Raw genomic sequence first — 14,426 nt, 5'->3', positions numbered from 1 at the left:
AATGAATGTATTCCCTCAATATATATGCAAAAAAAAAAAAAAAAAAAAAAAAAAAAAAAAAAAAAAAAAACAATTTTTGCTTTCATTTTTGCTCAAAAAAGTGAACATACTTCTAAGTTTTTATAAACAATTCTCGACCCCTCCCCTCCTTCACTTTAAACGACATCCTCAAGTATATTTCACATTTTTTTTCTTTTTTCCCTTAAGCTAGGGGTAGGTTAACAAATTATGAAAATTAAAAATAATACACAGAATTAGAAGTAATTATGAAGGGGTGGAGGGGCTAAAAAACAAAGTAAAATAAAGCAACAACTTTACGTATAACAAAAAACACACACACATAAACAGAGAGACAGACAAACAGACAGATAAACTGCAAAAAAGGGAAGTTTGTGTAAAATCAGAAATTCACTTAGAAAAATCGCATGCATCATCCTTTAATTTGTGTAACACGCTCTTAGCGTACCTATACATTCTGAACGAGTCCTCCGAATACATCCATCCTGCATCCCACAAAATTTCAAACAACTTGAGCGAATTGTAAAATTTTTTATTGAAAAAGAAATAATTTGCCAAGAAATAAATGGCTTCAAATAAAATCGTAGAAGAGTTTCTCAAAAAGTTAATAAAACAAAAATAACTTGTATTTTTTCCACATATCATTTTAAAGTTCTTAAAAAAAAAATTGTTAATATACTCTTCGCAATCACCATGATTCTCATTAGAAGAAAATCGTGTCTCATCAAAATGGCAGCATTTCCGCTTTTCTTCAACTTGCATTTTACGAATAAAAGAAAATCCTTCTTCTTTATTTAATGTTCTCATTATCTTCATTCTATTTAAGCAACATTTTAAGTATTTAACACACCACTTAAGACATTCATTATTTTTTCCGTAAAATGTTAAAAAATTATTTTTATTCATATTCTTTTCAATGTAGCTTGTGGTATTTCCTTCCTGCACTTTGCCCATAAATGACAAATCCCCATTTTGTGCTTTAAATATTGATAAATATATATAAAACAATTCAGACGAAAATAAAACACCTTTTTTAAATTCCCATCCCTTTTTTAGTGTTTCTATACAAGTGTTCACTTCTCCCATTTTCAAATATATATCCGATAAGTGGTAGTAAAAAATGGTATTCTCCTCTAAATTTATAGCTTGTTCATAACAAAATATGGAAAAGCGATAATTCTTCATATATTCTAAGCATTTTGCTAAGCTAAACCAAGCACTGGGATTATTAAAATATAAACTAATAACCTTTTCTAATATGAACACACAACTGTTCATATTTCCACATGAAAAATATTCTTGAGCCAATGCCATATAAGAGTACAAGTGCTTCCTATCCTTTTGAATTCCTTTCTTGAAGCAACTAATGGATCTCTTCCTCATACGGCAGAACGAAAAGTATTTCCCGATCATGTAATAAAAATTTGAATCATATTTTATTCTTCTATCCTCGTTTTGTCTATCTCTACCATCTACTAAATTCCGCAATGCATTTTCATAATCGTGAAGTAAAATGAACAATGCTGAGTTGTCCTTCTTGCAAACCAGCATGTTCACCAATAACTCAACATAAATAAACCTATTGGAAAAAAATTCAGGTAGAATGATAATTTGCATGTGCCTACATCTCTTCGCATTTATTACCTGAACGCACGGAAAAATATGATCATTACACTTCTCCTTTCTTCTTTGTCTTCTCTCTAAGTACCGGATACAACATCGGTGGATCATATATTTCTTCAAAACTCTGTTTCTGTTGTAGATGCGATTCATTTTGTTAAAGCATTTCATACTTTTTCTAGTTCTTCCGTAATGATAATATAATTTAGCTAGTTCACAGGTCACGTAAAAATTGTTCGGAAATTGTTCTTTTAAATATTCATATGCTTTTATAGCATCCTTGTAGAGAGAAAAATTTAGAGAACAAAAATGGGCAAACCCAAATAATGACAGGAGGTTATTTTTGAAATTATACTTTTTTATGTACCCTTGATACCTTTCAAAAAATGTAAAATGTGTCTTTTTTTTTAAAAATTTTGCTCTTTTTTGGAATTCTTTTTTTTTTGAAAAATTTCCATTTTTCATCTGACTTCCTTTTTTTTCCATGCGAAAAACGCTTCTTACAAAATAGCTGTTCTTAAAAAAAAAAGACTCATTCGAGTTTTTAAACGGGTTCATAGAGATATATTTTGAATAATTTTTCTCTACATCTAGGAAATTCAATTTTCCCCCTTGAAAATATTCATTTTGAAATAAACCGATGCATAGTTTTTTTAGTTTTTTAGAATTTTTATAAAATTGCTTTTTTTCCAACGAAATAGTTTTATTCCTATTGCCATATGATCGGTTACGGTTACGCCTTTTAGATTTTCTCTTTAATTTCTCGATTTTGTTTCTTTTCAATTCCTTTTCATTTGATCTCTCAGAAGTAAACAGCTCTATCGATATTAACTTGTTAAAAAAAATCCACGAAACGAAGTTGAAGTAATCACGCCTTATGCTTTTTTTTATGTACAATAAACTTTTATGATATATTTTTAAATCGTAATAAACTACACTTAGTAGCAGACAAAGGTACGTGTCAAGTTTAAACTTTTTTTGGACTCTGCGTAGATACTTGACGATGTACATTAGTATTTCTTCTTTCAATGAATTTACAATATTCACTGTTTCGTTCATATTTGTCAATTCGTTTGTATCCATATGACTTGTGCATATTTTATCGCAGCTGCTACCACCCATTTTAAATATTCTATTAGCAGCAAAAGAATTGCCATACATATATAGACAAAATACTTTAAAAAAAATTAAAAAATTGATATTTACATTACTTTTTTTTTTTACACTTTTATTTGCATTTTTTTTCTCACTTAAGAAGCAATTATATTTTGTCTTATCATTGTTTTTGTCACTTGGCTGATCTGACGACACTCCAGTTTTTTCTCCATCTAGAATATTTAAACTTTCTCTTCCTTCAACTCTTTCCTCTTGTTCTTGTAAAGAAAAGTTATAATTACATTTTTTCATATTTCCACAATCTGAAATTCTTTCGTAATTATTTCTAACTTTTAATTCGCTGGATTCATCACATATGCTGGAGTCGTTACCACAAGTGGTAATAAGAAAATTATTATTTTTCGAAAGACATGGAAAATCTTTCATTTTTTTATTTCCCCCTTTAATCCTATCCTTTACCAAAAATGGGTCTTTTTTAAGAAACGTATTACACCACCTATTCACATAATTTTCATATCTACTAAATTTGCATTTTATAACAAATATTCTTTTTTTTCTTCTTTTTCTTTTTCTTTTTCTTTCTCTTTCTCTTTCTTCTTCTTTTTTTTTTTTTTTTGCATTTTGAATATATCTTCGTAGTGTATTCCCTTTATTAATAACTTTCTCATTTCCCATTTCACTTTTCTGAGAACTGAAAAAAAAGTTCTCATTTGATCGTTTTTTCGAATTTCTAATTTTTTTATCTTTTTTTTTTAAAATACTTTTTTTTCCCAAATACGAACAATTTTTCTGAACAGACATTAACGAACTAACAAGGAAATGTAAACTATGTTTTTTTTTTTTTTCAAAATAATTATCTCTTAATACATTTTCTTCTTCCAATGAAGAAAAAGAATAGACAGAAATTCTACTTAGCATTATATAAGCTTCTTTATATTTTTCACCGTAAAATAAAAGCATCACATTTTTGTAAGTAGGAAATGGGTTTATAAATAATGAGTCACTGAACAATTCACGGGTTCTTTTTCCTTTTCCTTTTCCCTTCGACAGTTCCATCAACCAAGTAGAGTTATGATTCAGGCATCTAATTTTGTATAACACCGCTTTCCGAAGCAGAAGTTTTCTGAAACGCTTGATATGAAAAGGCTTCTCATGTGGGGGATTCTTCGATGGGACATCCTCCCCTTCGTTTCCACTTCTTCTCTCACTTCCACTTCTTCTCTCACTTCCACTTCTTCTCTCACTTCCATTTCTTCTCTCACTTCCACTTCTTCTCTCACTTCCACTTCTTCTCTCACTTCCACTGCTTCTCCAACTTTCACGTCCTACATCTTCCTTCCTATCAGTTAAACATGCTTCTTTTGTCTCAACGAATTTTCTTCCCTCCTTGTCAATTGTATCGCTTCGAACTAACTTAAAAGAATCATTGTACTTATCAAAATCATTTGCACTGAAAAAAACATTAGACAAGCTAATTGATCTTTTTTTTTCTTTATTATTCTTATTTTTTATGAGTATACTGTTTTTTTCTATCAAATTCTCTTTCTTTGCCAATTCAACCTCGTCATATTTTCTCTTCCGTCCGGATGATGCAGCGCTACAGCTTCTTAATTCTTCTCTCATACTTTATAGATGTTCATTTTATTTGTTCTATTATTTTTAATTCCATTTTATTTTTATTTTTCAAAATAGAAAATTCGAGAAATTTATTGAAAATTTATGCTCATATAAAAACAGATTCAATATCCATTTCATAAGATGGAAAAAAAAAAAAAAAAAAATACTTGCTCTTCTTTACGTTTGTGTGCCTCCCCCACCAATGCATGTGCATATGCAAATGCACGAGGATCGTTGCGGTCATTTGTGAGGTTCTAACTCTTTAGCGGTCTTTCTCATTTTTCTGCTCTTTTGCCTTCTTTCTCATTTTACGGCACTTCTACACGGTTCCCTTTTGGCAAGTAATAGGGTACTCGTTTTTTTCAATTTCACAAAAAGACATGTATCTCTTCAAGGGTTCACAAACTGAAAAGTCATCCACATGTTCATTATATCATTGAAAATGTATTTAAACATTTTTTTTTTATACTCATGAGAGTCACCAAAAAAGAGTTAAACATGATATTCTTGTACACTTCTTATATACACACAGTATTTCCTATGTCATATAATGCACATTTAACTTTATATTTAATTCAGTACATGAAAAATAAATAAATAAATATATTTACTATAATGAATAAATTAACAACAATTTTATCAGTTAATACAGATGAGGTAGTTTTTTTGATGCGATTCCCGGTCACTTTTATGCACAGCAAATGATCACTTTTACGAACTTCATGAAGAGTTCTTCTAGAAGAAACAATGGACGAATTTCTTAGCACCTCCAAAGAAAGAAGAATAGAAAACAGAAGAAACAGAATTAGAAATAAATGTAAAACTGTGAAAAAAGAAAAAAAAAAAAATTGATGTACTACATACTATATTACTTTTATCAATCCAACTTCAAAAACTTTTTTTTCCCCCATCCACATTTCTCCTCCTTGAAATTACACCCTCTCTGTATTTTCAGTAAATAAACATGAAGAATCAGAACATGGAAAGGAAAAAGAAACAATATGTAAAGATCAAGTGGGAGAAAATACCCTTGATCAACTTGTAAATAAACACCAAGATAAGTATGTACACACTTTTGAATATAAAAATGAGGAATATAATGCAAATTATAATAGCCTAAAAGATGAAATTATTCAAAATTTGGACGAAAAAAAAAAGGATTTTTTAGACGAAATATCCATACAGATAAGAAAAGATGAACAGGTATAGATCACATCAGCCGTAGGAAAAAAAAAAGAAAAAAAAAAAAAAAAATGTTGCTACACATATTTGTGCACATAAATGGAGTTATATTTAACAGTTTCTAAAAAGGGAATTTATATGGGCATTACCAAATATATATATGATAGCTCTTATCATTATTTTTAAATATCAGAATTATTGAATTCGCTGCATGGTTAAAAATGCTCGTTTTATATTTACCTTTTTTTGTTGATATTTGAAACCATTTCTCAATCTGATATATGTAGACACTTTTCTATCACACTATTGCACTTTTTTTTTTTTTTTATTTCTTTAATTAATAAAGTTCCCATTTCTTCACAACAAATTGACAATTTCCTCAGCTGCCACTTTTTTAAAAATGTGCTAGGCAGTGTTATATAATTCTATTTTCCATTATAATATTGTCAATTCCACATATAATATCCTCTTGTAGCCCTTTCTGGAAAATATAAAAAAGTATGTTATTGGGTTGAACGATAACAATTTTGTTTTAGCTTTAGATGAAAAGGAAGAAAAATTGACTGAACAAATTGAAGATATTTATCAGTCTGAGTTTCAAAATAACATCGCAGATGTTAAAGGGCTAGCAATAAAAGAAAAAGAGTCTTACAAGAAGAAAATAGAAAAGTATTTTTCCCTTTTAAAATACAAAGATGAAAAAATTAAAAAAGGTTATTGCCCTTGTTCAATTTGTCATGCTTTACCTCATTTTATCTTGGCATATCTTGCCTTATCTTGCCTTATTTTACCTTATCTTTTTTTTTTTTTCACGCTGAAGATGGCCTAATTTCCCACCTTTTCCCCTTTTGTAGTATGCGAAATTAACTCGAAAAATGTTTTATCATTTATTGAACTCATGAGGAATCAAATGGAAGGTTATAAAATATATCTCGAAGGTAAACTTCTCATTCTTAAATTGAACATAGAATAATTCACATTATAGTGTCTACTTAAATGATACTAAATACTAAGGTAATGTCTACTTTGTTGTGTACATTACTTATCGACACACATATTTGCAGATATACTAAACAGAACACGGGATGAGCTAAACTCAAAAAGGAAAAATTTGATAGTAGGAAAGGGGAAAGGAAAAATATATATATATATATATATATGTACATATCAAAACCACTAATACACACACGTGCAAGAATAAGTACATGTATATATCCAAACCTTTTCAACAACTCTCACTACAGAACAACAACAAAAAGATATTGGAAGACTTTATAAGGATGAGAAATTTGGTTTGCATTTTCAAATACATTTATTTACACAGTTTTTCATAAATTTTTTTTTTTTTTTTTTTATTTTCCCCTCCCCAAAATTTTGAACAGTGCATGAACTGATAAATATACACACTACTTTTAATGTATTCACACCCACTCCTCTTACTTCTTTCCCTTTTTGCATCAAAAGAATTCCACCACTTTTCTCGACGAACTTGAAAACCAAAAAAAACTCAATCACAAAATAAGAGAAAACCAAGAACAAAATCATTTAAATTTAAAGGTCAAAAATGAACTGCTGGAGAGTAACTTAGTAATAAAAAAAAAAAAACTAAAAAATAGAAAAATAAATAAAAAAATAGAAAAATAAATAAAAAAATAGAAAAATAAATAAAAAAAATAAAAAAATAACAAAAACCTTAATTCACACACAAGTCCAAGTCTGTACACCCATTTACCTAATTCCACTATGGTGAATACCTACCCAACGAATGCAGAACGCAAACATGGAACACATACAAGATATCAACCACGTCATTATGGAGAGAGAAAAAAAAATATATAGCAATAAATTGATACAAGAAAAAAATAAATACAATTTAAAAATGATAAATTTTTATAAACTCGAAATAAACAAATTAAGAGAGGCACTACTATCCGTTAAGACATATTATTACAACTATAAGATTAAGTCCAAGTATGGCATGTCAATTTTCTCATTTTTGAATGTCCTTAAATTAGGGAAAAAACACAAAAATGGGAATTCAGAGTTACATATATTTATGCATATCCATGTGGGACATTCATACATTCCGAGTTAATAAAAACTCATAGTGTAAAAATAAAACTCCTGTTGAGAAAAATTGAAAATACAGATTTACTTCATCTCAGGGATAAAATATTTTATAACAAAGTACTCCAAAATGATGTCTTACTTTACGGAATTTTCACCCCATTACGTGGTTTTTTCTGTACCATTTTAGAAAAAGTATCAGTGAATTAATAAATCAGTACGAACGAATTAAGTTCCAATTTATTGAATTGCAAAAAAGACAAAAAAGTTATGAGCAAAATTTTCAGAAGAAATATGCAAAAGCATGGGAATTACAAAAGAGAGAGGTAAATAAATTTTCAATTAAGCTATGTAGCATGAGAACCAAAAAAAAAAAAAAAAAACAACTAATAAACAAACTAAAACAACCAATAAACAAAATGAAACAACAAAATTATTTCGCTTAAATCGAACCGATTCATCCACCCCGCCTTGCCTACCGCACATTGTATTTTTCCCATTTAAGGCCAATAAATATATCGAAAAGTTAATAAATGCAAATCAGATAATTCATGAACAAATTTTCCTAAAAGAATTTTGTAAAGCCAATTATAAACACTTTATGGAGGAAAAATACAACGTGAATTCAACGTCATTGAAAGGTTTTTCATTTCACACAAGCGTTTAGGCAAATGTGCAGAACATTCGTTTTCATTCTTACACATTTTGATATCTTATTCAGGCGAATAACTACATTGTGTTACGCGAAAAATACACTGTCTTATGTACTCTACATGTATATATATATATATATATATATATTTTCCTCTTCCTTGCACCACACTTCCTAACAGAGGACTCAAAGACACAAGATGCAGAGAACACTAAGAAAGTCACACTTTATCAGATTGAACAAGTTAAAAAATTACTCTTGCAGGAGTGCAGTTTTCTTGTTGATGCAGTAAGAATAAACAAATACTTTAAAAAAAAAAAAAATTTTGAAGTAAATAAGAAAATACAGCACATAACTGAGTCACTTTCATACATTTTTTTTTTTTTTATTTTCTCCATCTTTTCCCTTATTCACAGGACACCGAGGGAGAAGGGAATAAGATGGAAAAAATTTTTAATTACATAGGTGTTCATACTCAAGAGGATTTAGAATTACTGACTCGGTTGTTCTACATTGGTAAAAAAAAAAAAAAGGAAATAACATAATAAAAAAAAGGTATTTCTAAAACTATGTAGTTTTAATCCCTGTCGGTTCCTTCTAAGCCAATTGCAAAAACATTTTATCTTCTCAAAAGATAACCAACAGGAGAATGACGAAGAAGATCTAGCTCACAATTCAGAATATACGTTAGATATAATCTTCAAATATTACCAAGAAAAGGAAAAAGAAAATATGTATAAAATTTCACAAAAGAAACAGAAGTATAAAAATGTAGGAACATTAGAGAGAAAGGAGAGATGTTAAAGAAAAAAAAAAAAAAAAAAAAAAAAAAAAAACTAACATTTCAATATAGACAAAGTTTAAATAATCCTTTTTACATAATTCATTATTAATAGCATCAAAAAAATATGCACCCCTTCACACTATCACATTTCGTTTTTACTCTTAAGATGTTATCCATTTTCCTTTTTGTGCTCCTTTTTTTTTTTTTTTTTTTAAAGAGATTAAATATTTCCCTAAAGTTAATAATTGAAAGAAAAAAACAAGAAAAAGAGTACTGGAATAATCTCACAAATATCACACCCCATGATACAATAGAATTGTGGAAGGTTAATTTTTAACATGCAAAATAAGACACACATTCAATTATGTACCTAGATAGAATAACACCGATACATTATGTCCTTTCATTTTTCCGAAATATATCTCTTATTCCCCACTGTCCTCTCCATTTCAATATATAGATATTTTTAATTTATATTGAAAAGTATTATCATTTGTTAAAGGAAAGAGCAACCATTATTCAAAATATTTTTTCGGAAGAAAAACTAATGAAAGTGAATTTGAATAAAATTAACAGAATGAACGAATCTTTGTCTAAATTATAAAAATAATCAATTAATTTGCCAATTTGTGAAGAGATATATGTTCTGTATGAAAGCAGTTCCAAACTAAATTAGCAAAAGTAAAAAAAAAAGATAATAAATAAATTGAAAAGATAAAGTAGAAACAAAGAAAGAAAATGAAAAAAAATGCAGGAAAAGAAAGCGACTTTTCTGAAAAGAATTTTTCTTCTTTTTCGGAAATGAAAGGAAAATATTTTAGTGTGTGCTTGTCATGTTAACTTTTTTTTCTTTTTTCCTTTTAAATTCACTTCTTTTTCCTTTTTGCGCTTTTTAAATTTCCCCTTTCTTATCGTAAATTTCTTTAATTTTTTCAAGTAACGATTCATTATGCTTTAACAAATCGTACTGTTAAAAAAAAAAAAAAAAAAAAAAGGAAAAATAGATTGAATAATAAATGACTTAAATTTTCCATAAAAAAAATAAAATGATAATCTTTCCAAAAAGAAATCAAGAGACCTGTATTTCCTTTTTATTTTTGTTTTCTTGCATTTTCTTTTGATTTTCGCTGTAATAAGAAAATTTCAAAAAGACACATAAAAAGCAACATCATATATATGCCTGTGCAGCAATGTGCATCTCGAGAAGTGCGTATATTTTTAAGACTTTCGAAACGATTACAAGGCACTTTGGATATGAAATATGTACGAGCTTCTACATGTTTGAATATAAAACAGATTCATATATTTTTTGTTGGGTTAATCTTTTATTTTTCATTTTCTACTTCTTTAAAAGCTGCAGTTCGTTCTGCAAATCGATGAGTTTATCCTTTAGTTCGTCCTCTTCTACTGATAGTTGATCTAGCTAAAAATGTAATTATCAAGATATACAAGATGTTGCGTGTAATCATATTATCGCACAATAAAAGTAGTGCATATCTATCGATACAAAACAAGAAAGTAAACACTTACAAATAATTTGTACTGGTTTAGCTTTTCTTTAAAAATTTGGTTGTTCATATCGTTATTGTGCTCTATGATATCAATTAAATTTTTGTAGTAGCTAACATTTTTTTGTATTTCGTTATTGATCCTTTTAGAGCAGAAAGAAAATTCAAAAGGGGGTCATTCATATTGTATATGCATATATGTGACACATACATGCGCAATAAATACATGTAGACACACTCTCGTTATACTATGATGGTCACATTCAGAGTGAGTGATTAACCTAAACTTTCAATGCATACGTAATTTTGCCTATAAGATTATTTTTTTATCATTTTTATGCCCAATTTATAAGAGTATATTCAATACACACATATATATATATGTGTAAATTTTTTTTCTATTTTTTTATTTCACATTAACAAGGCAAAACCACGCTTCGGACATTCTACAGATATTTGTCTTATTATTTCATCTATTAAAAAGGTAGAAAAAGAAATATAAAGGGGAAATATTTTTTTTTTTTTTTTTTTTTTTGTCCTTTTCATTGATTATATATGTTTCCCCATTTTTTTTCAATTTGCTTTTAATTAACCTAATAATTCGAATATTATATTTTCTATATTGAAAAAATTTAATTTATTCAAGTCGTTCTGTTCTATATTCTTAAGAACAGCTTGTATCAATTCTAAGTCGCTTTGAGTATTGTCTTCTGATATTAACTAAGTGTATATCAGAAAAATATATACATATATATATATATGTATATATCACCAGCCTAGTTTATAAGTTTTTCCTACATTATATATATATATATATATATATATATATATACCAATCCACACAACTCCTTAAAATGGTAGTGATAGCTAAATGACCATGGGGAAATGAGATAGTTTATATTCACACCCATCATATGCTTCCATTTTCTACCCACTTCTTTTGCCTGGACAAGCAATCAATTACCTGCACTAATGTCTTTCCATTCTTATTAAAAATTTTTATTGGGAATAATAAAGATATGTTGAAAAAATCATACAGGTGGAACTGCTTTTGTATTTTCAAAAAAATATCTTCACTATAATCATCACTAATTTGAAGGGAAAATTATAAAACGGAAATAATTGTTTCCAAAGTTCGACGAAGGATTGGAGAAGTGCAAATAATCTCCTTCTAATAATCGTCTTCTAAATCACCCTCAAATAATCATGTGCAAGCTGGGTGGTAAAACATGACACAGAAAAAACAAAGGAAATTATTCTCACTCTATTTGTAAATTGCACAAACGTTAATCAAAACCGCACGAAATTATGCTTACTCTTCGTCGATTTTTAAATCTTTAACTAAATTTATATTATTTTCCAAGTTGCAATTTTTCGTTGATGTCTTTTCAAAACCGTGTTGATATTCCTTCAAAGCTTTCAGCATGTACGATTTTAGCTCTTTGCTCACTTTAAAGCTGCTGCCATATTTAAGCTACGTGTAAGGCAACATACCAGGAATTATCATTAAAAATAAAAAGGAAAAAAAAAAAAGAAAATGTAACAAAAGTATAAAAAAAGTATGATGAAAAAAGTGTAAACAAAGTGTAAAAAACGTATGAAAATGGTGTAAAAAAAGTATAAAAGAAATAGAGTGGAAATAGGAAAAAATTTAATAAAACCCAAAGGTGATTATACTCATGTGCAACATTGCTAGACGCAATATAAATTGCTACATATCCATTGTTTTAGCGCACAAAGACATTCTAATGTGAATATATTCTTGCCATAATATATTTACAACTCTTTGCACTGCACTATTCAATTATTAGTTCTTATATTTAACTTAATATTTTATTTTATTTTTTTTATTTTTTTTTTTTTTCTTTTACAATGTTGTGATTTTTTTCCATCTTTTGAAATTTTAAAAATTAGTAAGAAAGAACAGTAAAGAAGGTAGGACACATTCATACTATGATTTATATTTTCATTAAGCTAAATATATGACTTAAAAAATCTTAGTGCATAAAAATGCCTTTCAATGTGTATATTAATAAAAAAAAAAAAAAAAAAAAAAAAACTTGGAACATTTTTTTTATAAACTTTGCACAAATATTATTAGCATTCATGGGGTATTTTATAGATAACAATATTGTTATAACATTTTATCATTGCACACAATAAGCTTGTTTTTTTTTTTTTTTTTTTTAGATTTTTATTTTGCTTCTTTATTTTTCATATACATGTTCATATACTGTTGCATGTTTTTTCCTTTTTCCTTTTCACTTTCTAAAAAACAAATTCAAAGGAATTTTTGAAAATGCTCCAATAAATATTTCTCTACGTTATTTTACTTTTATCTAAAGTCCTGTCACCATAAATAGTTCCACGGCATACCACTAAATATATACAAACCCTCCTTCATAGTATTATTCATAATATCAAATAATGTCTACTATTCCCCATACCTTTCCCCATTGCTAACAGTCGATCATCATAATGAAAGATGAATCATAAAGGGGAAAAACAACAAAATCATGGGGAATATGAAAATATTTTAAAGGATCGAAAATTAAAGCATGAGAAATTGCGGAAAAAAAATGCAGTGCATAATAAGTTTATCGCACCAGTAGTTAACCTAATATATAATGTCACAAAATTCCTGAAAACCATTTTTAACATAGTAAAGAAAAAAATGTGTCACTAATTTATATTACATATGCGTTTTCATTGTGGTCATATGCATGTGCATAAATACACATATATATGCCATGTCCCAGTCAGTACTCCATTCTGTTCTCATTTTGTAGAATATGAATGTGTGTGCAATCTTCGACTAATGATGTTCATATTTTTTTTTTCCAGCTAGCTATTTTCTTGAAGACTTTATTTGGAATTTCCAATGACTCTAATGTAGCTCTTTTAAAACTTCCCCACCCCCTCTTCACTTTCTTACGCAACGCCAAACATGTGGCTGCAAAGGGGATTTATCTATGCACATATATTTATATGCATATGTGCGCACACACACATGTACATATACTCGTACTCATACTTACATTTAACTTCCCCTTAACCTATTCATAGACTTCTGGCGGATGGAACAATGGCGGTGATGACAATTTTCATAAGAAAAAAAAAATGGGTACTTTACAAAAAAGCAAAATAATGGAACTAAAAAATTTGGGTACCTGTTTGGGCAGCACCTGAGGATAACTTCCATATCTTCACCCTTTTTTTTTAAGTAATATATTTTCGAATAAATATACTCATAAATGATTTGCCAATTTGAAAATACAAATATTAATAATGTATAAATTGGTAATGAAAAATGATGTTGTATTTATTTATTTATTTCTCCTACATGAGCTATTTGTTAGAATATTCCATAGAAAAGTTAAAACGTAAAAATAAATACATTCAACTGTACTTTGTTCGTGAAATAATGACTTCCATTTTTAAATTGAAACATTTTTTTTTCTTTTTTTATATACTTGTTGTAAAACAGTTGTTTGCTTTTACGCAAATATGTTATTAAAACAAAATTGAAAAAGTTCTAAAAATATTATATTTGCAATGTAGTACACATTATGAGTGCTACTTCATCTGTTTGCAAATGGCTCATTGTCCATTTTCATATACGGATTGGAACGGCAAAAATATGCCTATAAATAATCACATGTGTGTATGCATATAGACACAAATACATTCATAAGCATATGTACTAACTTATGTGCACAATGGATGGGGTTAATTGATAAATTTATAATATCTAATTTAAAATGAGAAATCGGAGAAAAGAAAAAGAAAAAAAAAAAAAAAATTGCGGAGTAGGGGGTATTGGTAATTGAATTAAAAAATTCAATGACGCAATTATAACTCA

The 14,426-nt window shown here is 28.1% G+C and overlaps 4 protein-coding genes across 4 annotated transcripts; 2 read left to right on the top strand and 2 right to left on the bottom strand.

Annotated features, from left to right (window-relative positions):
* Positions 1-408: 408 nt before the first annotated feature.
* PGO_134530 (hypothetical protein) lies at positions 409-4,377 on the bottom strand (the record flags this gene model as incomplete). The annotated part of the gene is made up of 1 exon (XM_028689969.1): positions 409-4,377. The coding sequence occupies one exon, from the start codon at positions 4,375-4,377 to the stop codon at positions 409-411; it is 3,969 nt and encodes a 1,322-aa protein (XP_028545770.1).
* A 741-nt stretch (positions 4,378-5,118) lies between these two features.
* On the top strand, positions 5,119-9,660 carry PGO_134520 (hypothetical protein, conserved; the record flags this gene model as incomplete). The annotated part of the gene is made up of 15 exons (XM_028689968.1): positions 5,119-5,188; positions 5,327-5,574; positions 6,029-6,266; positions 6,408-6,491; positions 6,618-6,670; positions 6,798-6,845; positions 7,018-7,140; positions 7,325-7,524; positions 7,811-7,946; positions 8,126-8,261; positions 8,454-8,560; positions 8,689-8,788; positions 8,907-9,043; positions 9,274-9,381; positions 9,517-9,660. 15 exons carry the CDS (start codon positions 5,119-5,121, stop codon positions 9,658-9,660), a joined length of 1,932 nt encoding a protein of 643 aa, XP_028545769.1.
* A 288-nt stretch (positions 9,661-9,948) lies between these two features.
* On the bottom strand, positions 9,949-12,456 carry PGO_134510 (hypothetical protein; the record flags this gene model as incomplete). Its single annotated transcript, XM_028689967.1, has 9 exons — positions 9,949-10,023; positions 10,135-10,183; positions 10,400-10,479; positions 10,587-10,707; positions 10,980-11,037; positions 11,158-11,284; positions 11,529-11,652; positions 11,881-12,038; positions 12,436-12,456. 9 exons carry the CDS (start codon positions 12,454-12,456, stop codon positions 9,949-9,951), a joined length of 813 nt encoding a protein of 270 aa, XP_028545768.1.
* Positions 12,457-13,049: 593 nt separating this feature from the next.
* PGO_134500 (selenoprotein) lies at positions 13,050-13,759 on the top strand (the record flags this gene model as incomplete). The annotated part of the gene is made up of 3 exons (XM_028689966.1): positions 13,050-13,226; positions 13,409-13,456; positions 13,631-13,759. The coding sequence occupies 3 exons, from the start codon at positions 13,050-13,052 to the stop codon at positions 13,757-13,759; spliced, it is 354 nt and encodes a 117-aa protein (XP_028545767.1).
* Positions 13,760-14,426: the final 667 nt, after the last annotated feature.

Source organism: Plasmodium gonderi (assembly GCF_002157705.1).
Source record: "Plasmodium gonderi DNA, contig: Chr13, whole genome shotgun sequence".
NCBI lineage: Eukaryota > Apicomplexa > Aconoidasida > Haemosporida > Plasmodiidae > Plasmodium > Plasmodium gonderi.
This window is presented reverse-complemented; position numbering and strand designations above follow the sequence as displayed.